Source organism: Clavelina lepadiformis, chromosome 2 (assembly GCF_947623445.1).
Source record: "Clavelina lepadiformis chromosome 2, kaClaLepa1.1, whole genome shotgun sequence".
In the NCBI taxonomy this organism is placed as follows: domain Eukaryota; kingdom Metazoa; phylum Chordata; class Ascidiacea; order Aplousobranchia; family Clavelinidae; genus Clavelina; species Clavelina lepadiformis.
Genome location: NC_135241.1, coordinates 23,475,199 through 23,481,049, shown reverse-complemented (window position 1 = coordinate 23,481,049; position 5,851 = coordinate 23,475,199). Strand labels below are relative to the sequence as shown.

The window sequence follows — 5,851 nt, the reverse complement described above, 5'->3', positions numbered from 1 at the left end:
ATTAAAGTTGATTGGATTTTTGATTGGATTTTAGGTGAGATTTTAAGGGATCGAGTAACTAAACTTTTCAAAAGTGAGAAATTGGGACAAACTTTCTAATATTTTTTCCGGTAATCAACTTTTAATAATGTCATATTAACTAGTGTACAATTGCTAAACACAGCAAACATCTTAACAGGGTTTGATGCTAGTTTCCATTACTGCAATTGCGCGTATTTTAGCTTTTTGTTTAGAGGGTCTAGAATCAAGATTGCTTCTCGCACACCTGCGGGTTCAAAACCCGTCACTGGCAGTTACTTGACTAAGCTTTAGAAATTAATCATTTTCAAACTTCACTAAATCTGGGCGAAGTTTGCTACAAAATATATGATCAATTTGATTAAGCCTTCCACCGGACTTTATAACTTACGTTGGGTCCAGGTATAAAAGTTTTTAACGAGAATAACTTTTCATTCGTTCAACTTGGCCAGTTCGTTCGGTTAGTGCTTTCTCAACCCCTGGGTCGCGAACCGAAAAGTGGGTCTCCGTTTGATTTGGTTGGATTACAATAGTTCACGAAGCCTGAGTACCGCATTCTATAGCGTATTCGTTTGACGTTTCTGACTAAAGCGAGTTCTTGTGGCGACAGATTGATTCTTGACGAATATCTCTGTGACATTACAACAGTGGCGGCTTTTATAGTGATTACATGGTTGGTTGGTGACTAATAGATTTTGTATAATGTAGAATTTTTTCTCATTTATTAGATGCGAATGCGAGAATACGTTGGTGATTTCAAAGAGTTGCTAACAAGAAAAAATTTTGGAAAAAAATCAAGAATGAAAAGGGTATTGGAGACACGCACGCAGAAAACGCTCTCCTACTATTTGTTATTACCTTCCTGTGAAAAAGCGGTTTTTTCTGCGCTTACTCGCGTCAAAACAAAGACGAGAAACTATCTTCAGCCTAAAAATAACATGAGATTGGCATCGAGCCAGATTGGTCCTAGTTTTGACAAAGTAGAAACAATACAAAACCAAGGCTCATATTAACTAAATTCGGACTTTCCTGTCCATGTTAAACTGTCTTACTTGTGCGTTGTTCACTTCATGCTTACAAGTTGGGTGAAATGTGGTTTGGGAAATAGGGTCGCCAAATCTTCGATAGTAATTTACACTTGATATTTGGGTCGCCGCCAAAAAGTTGAGAAGCACTGGGTTTAGCTAAACAAACGTAAAGTCCACTAACGAGAATTCTCTGCGTGGTAGCAGCTTCAAATTTAGTCGCCTGCTTCGACCATAAAAGCTGCATTGCTACACGCCTGTCAACGATCGATGAACTATTCGGTAATCGTGACGACTTTTAAGCTGTATATAGACTGTTGTCGGTTCAGTGTCTCACAAACGACATCGATAATGTAAAAATAAACACGACATGTGGTGGCTTTTCACCAGTTCATTAAGCAAAATGACCGGAATCTTCCATATTTCCCTCCGCAGCAGGATTGCAAAGGTTGCTTCGTCCTTGACCTAATTGTTGTGGCCGCTTTACCAGACGCATAATTACCACAAGCGAGTTTTTATAGCAGTTTAACCTCTACGTTTCTTCGCGTATTTGTTTGAATGGGATTTATTGAGCGCTGTGACTTGCATTTCACCTATTTGAGCCTAAAGTCTTAAACACATCCCCTGTGACCTCATACCGGCGTTTTTACGCTTTTTCGCTAATTGCTCTGCAAATTGTTGGTGTTATTAAACGGATCGTTCATTTCAGACTTGGTAGATTTGTGCAAAGGTTGTTTTTTAGTTAAATGATTTTTGTTACCAACTGCGTGCAAAGGTGATATTAACACCTCGATTTCTTATTTTCTTGTGCTAGCTATTATATATTCCACAAAGATTTCCACTCTTTGTATTAAACCGATCTTGTCTTTAAGGTAAGTTAAGATAAACTAGATATTAAATGTCATCCACTTTGAAGAACTTTGTCGGTTTTGTTTTAGATTTTGCTTAATAGTTATGTTCGGCGAAAGGTTTTTGCCTTGTCTTATCTAGTGTTTTTATATCTTAACCAGTTACTTATTCTGGACCCAGTTCCCGATTTGCGTGACGTTCATTTTCATCGTCGTTAACTTAACAAAGTAACATGATCCAGCTATCACTCAGTAGCACCGCTAATAATGCAAATAAGTGACACGCTGTGACATTTTATGACTGATTTATAGGTCCAACAGTTCGTGAAATATTTTTTTTCTATTAAGTATTTCGGCATTTTGTAAATGCCAAATGGCCAAAACCAAGGTCTACTTAACGATTGTAATATTTGAAGTCAATCGTTGTGAGTTTTTTTTGCTCAAGTGAACCAGGAAACGCGCAATATAACATTTTGACTTGTCACAAAACAAGAAAGTGAAACTCTTTGGGGAAAGAAATGTTTATTGATTTTACAAAGGTTGTACAGTCTACTACGCTGCGAGACCCTGACTTTTAAATTTCCTGTTCTAAGTAAATCATGATAAAGTTTTATTCTAGTTTAGTTTCGTTGTTGTTGCATTAACATCTCGCTCTGCAGAGGAGTGAAGAAGAACGACAATGCTATTGGCTAAACAGATCCTGGACGTACTTTCAAACATTGGTCGTAACCACAGCGTGAGTATCATGACCGGGGAAAACCCCAGGTGTCGTGTCCGCGAAGACCCAGTGGGAAGTGCAAATTCGAGTCATGGTAAGTACTGTGTGCCGCCTGTTCGCTGATCAATTGCGCTGTCATTGTGCGGTGAATGTCAGCGTCAATTCCCGAGTGTATGCGTTTGAGTCTGCGAGTCACATGCGTCGTAGGATGGTCGTAGGTGATAAGTATTTATTTATGTATTTCTGTTTGTGTTAACAATAATTATATTATGCTGTATTAGACTAAACACCAACAGTAGGATTGACATAGTTCGCTGTAATGCTGGTCCATGATGGTTGTTGTGGTGTAAGTTGAGATGTAGAAAGTATGTTGAGTGTGTGTTATATTCATTTTATTTACCATCTAGACAGGCGGCCTATTGCGTCCGCAACGGCGGTTTCCAGTCAAAATATAGTTCCGCTGTCGGAGATATTGTACCGACTTACTGAAGAAGCAGAGGAAGAACTGGCGAGAACGACTATGACGATATTAGAACAATATCAACACGAAATGATGAAATTCGAGTTCTTATTATCCGATGACATTGACAAGCCTCTAAGGGATGCTTTACTGAAGAACCTGGTCTTTTTTTTAGAATCTAAAATGACTAAATGTTTGGACATGAATAAGTAACATATAGAATAATAGAAATGAGACTTAAGAAACTCTTCGGTTGTCAAAGCTGTCGTTATTTGTTAGGGCTCTAGTTGATTGCTTCTTGCAAATTTGTTTTCTTTTATTTTGCATTAGTTGTGTTCATTTCGCCATACGCTTAGGCATCAGTAATTTCCAGATATAGGTAAACTTCTAAATATATTTAAAATGTGTTTGAGAAATACAATATAAGTCTAAAAGGTAAATAAAAAATAAAAGCTTCAAAACAGTAGCGTTTTAATAGACTGCGTAATGGCACCATCTTGCACCTGATTGATCTCGCGCCAAAATTTTCTACAAAAAAAGTAGATTGATGCTTAAAGTTTTCAAGTTTTTAGGTTTCCTTGTAAATGAATGAAGCAAATCGTCAAGTTTGTTGGGTTTTGCCACTAAAAGTAACTGGCCAGTACGGGGATCGAACCCGCGACATTCGCGTTATTAGCACGACGCTCTAACCAACTGAGCTAACCGGCCACGATTCACCGCGTTATTGGCACTAGTTTTATAGAAACATGTTATGGCAAACAACAGCACTTGTAACGTAACATGTCTATCAAGTGACGTTAAGGGTCGTCGTATTGTTTGTTGTTCATGACATCATAGAATACTGAATACATGACGCCTGCAAGCTTCACTGCTGCCTTAGGAAAGCGTCTTCAGAATAATGTCAGATTTTTTTGTGCTAGTTTCATTTCTAATATTTTCTGGGAGGCAGAAAAATCTTCAGATTGTTGACAGCTGGATTCGAACCTACAGTACTTCACTTGCAGCAGACTAGTCATCATTAGGCGAAAAATATGACACAACTTTAAGCCTGGGCCGAATAATCACAAAATTCAGTGCGATTTTTTATTCGAAAATAATCTTTTTTTTATGATGTTTCTGCCTTATTTTAAACCATCTGCCGTCTAGGCGGTATTTTTTTGGGTGGAAATGAAAACAAATTTAATCGATAACCCATATGTCGTTCACCCTTGCACAAAATAAAAAACAAGCGAGGTTCCGAAACCGGTTTAATTCGTTTTTGTAGAGTTTTATTTTTCAAAAAGCAAGAATTTGAATGAAACAATACTTGCATTTGGTAATCGCCTGCCATATTTTTAGTTATTGCGGTAATTTAAGGATTTTTTGTTTACTTAAAACAAAACTTACATTTAGTGAAAAAGAATAAAATTTTTTCACTCTAAAATAACATCTTGTTTCTAAACGAAACAGGAATGAAGACAATGAATTATTTATGACGTAATACCGATGACCGCTCCAAAAATGAACAAGACAATCATTCAACGGCTGGCTGCCCTCGCCTCCCAAGCCCGTTTGTTTATTTTCTATTACATCAGACCTTCTGGATATTAGCGCGGGAATTTCAACACGCGTTTTGACCATCTCTGAAACAAAGCAGCTGTTATGACGTAATAACCAAACTTTTTGTGAGAAATATGTCATATTAGAGAACTATTTATATATACAAGTCATTTTAAGGTATGTTCAAGAGGAACTTTTAAGATTTTTTGCCACGTGAGTTTGCATTTGACAACCAGCAAAGCAGTTTCAATGAGTTTCTTAACACCTGTTGCGTCTGCGGTTTTCAAGCAAAACACTTATAAACTTTTTTCTAACAAAATTTTCATTCTATACACGATAACACTTTTTACATATAAATATTCCCATATAGTTTCATAAACGTAGACAGTAGACATAGTTTCATTAACGAATGTTTTTAATATGTTTTAGTTTCATTAATTCTGGTCGTGGGGAAAATGCCTGACAATTATATGTCAATATGCGTTGACATCACACACAGAAACAGCAGTTATTTAGTTGACGATAAATAGCTCTGTTTAGTTGCAGACGAAAAATAGATAACAAGATTCTTACGTTGTTTTCAATTTATTCTTGTTCTTTTAACCATAATATTGAAAACCGATATTGTCATTATGTCGCCCCTGCGTAGGCCACATCAGGCAGCCAGGCCCTCATCGTGTGGCAGATGTTTCCATATTGATTTTAGGCTCGGGAACATCCAGATGTTCATCACTTTAAAGCCTTGCTGAGGCTACATCGTTGTTAATTTGATGCAAACTACACCTGAAGTCGGTGACTTTGGCTTAGAGCAGACGACCCCGTTCTTTTAACGCAGATTATTAGCGGTTCAGGATGGGTACGTAAACCCATAGGTAGTCCGACAACTTTTACGTCACATCAAGTCACGCTTTAATTTTATAGTGTTGGGGTTAGATATAGGGAGGAGATAGATTGTAAAACAGTGGTTCTTAAACTGGGAGGCGGCGGCCCCTTAGGTTCATAAGGGGGCACAAAAAATGGCAAACTCTCTATGAGTTACGACTAAACTTACGAGTTACTTTCATAACCAAGCTGGAAAGTCAATTGCTGAATTTGGACAGTCAATCAAATATTTGGCTTCCAAAAAGCAGCTACATCCTTACCGTTGAAGAAAAAATTATATGCAAATAAATGGTTGATCTGTTTAACATTTCTTGATTTGCAATACGGTGGGTGCGAGGTTTTTCAGCATCGTCAAAAGGGG

At 37.5% G+C, this 5,851-nt stretch overlaps 1 protein-coding gene and 1 non-coding gene across 3 annotated transcripts; one reads left to right on the top strand and one right to left on the bottom strand.

Moving 5' to 3' along the window:
* The first annotated feature begins 1,739 nt into the window (after positions 1 to 1,739).
* LOC143446247 (uncharacterized) lies at positions 1,740 to 3,535 on the top strand. 2 transcript variants are annotated; one of them, XM_076945800.1, is made up of 3 exons: positions 1,740 to 1,915; positions 2,551 to 2,703; positions 3,017 to 3,535. In XM_076945800.1, exons 2-3 carry the CDS (start codon positions 2,571 to 2,573, stop codon positions 3,280 to 3,282), a joined length of 399 nt encoding a protein of 132 aa, XP_076801915.1. In that variant the 5' UTR covers positions 1,740 to 1,915; positions 2,551 to 2,570; the 3' UTR covers positions 3,283 to 3,535. The 2 variants fall into 2 exon arrangements, with proteins under 2 accessions (XP_076801915.1, XP_076801916.1); XM_076945801.1 differs by lacking the exon at positions 1,740 to 1,915 and having other exon boundaries at positions 2,440 to 2,703.
* Positions 3,536 to 3,703: 168 nt separating this feature from the next.
* Positions 3,704 to 3,777, bottom strand: Trnai-aau (transfer RNA isoleucine (anticodon AAU)). The gene has a single exon. It is a non-coding gene; the product is annotated as a tRNA-Ile (tRNA).
* Positions 3,778 to 5,851: the final 2,074 nt, after the last annotated feature.

Excerpts from the sequence above, each read along its gene's own strand:
- LOC143446247 (XM_076945800.1), top strand. The coding sequence starts at position 2,571 with ATGCTATTGGCTAAACAGATCCTGGACGTACTTTCAAACATTGGTCGT. Across the intron at positions 2,704-3,016 it reads AAGTGCAAATTCGAGTCATG|ACAGGCGGCCTATTGCGTCC; the intron begins GTAAGTACTGTG and ends TTTACCATCTAG.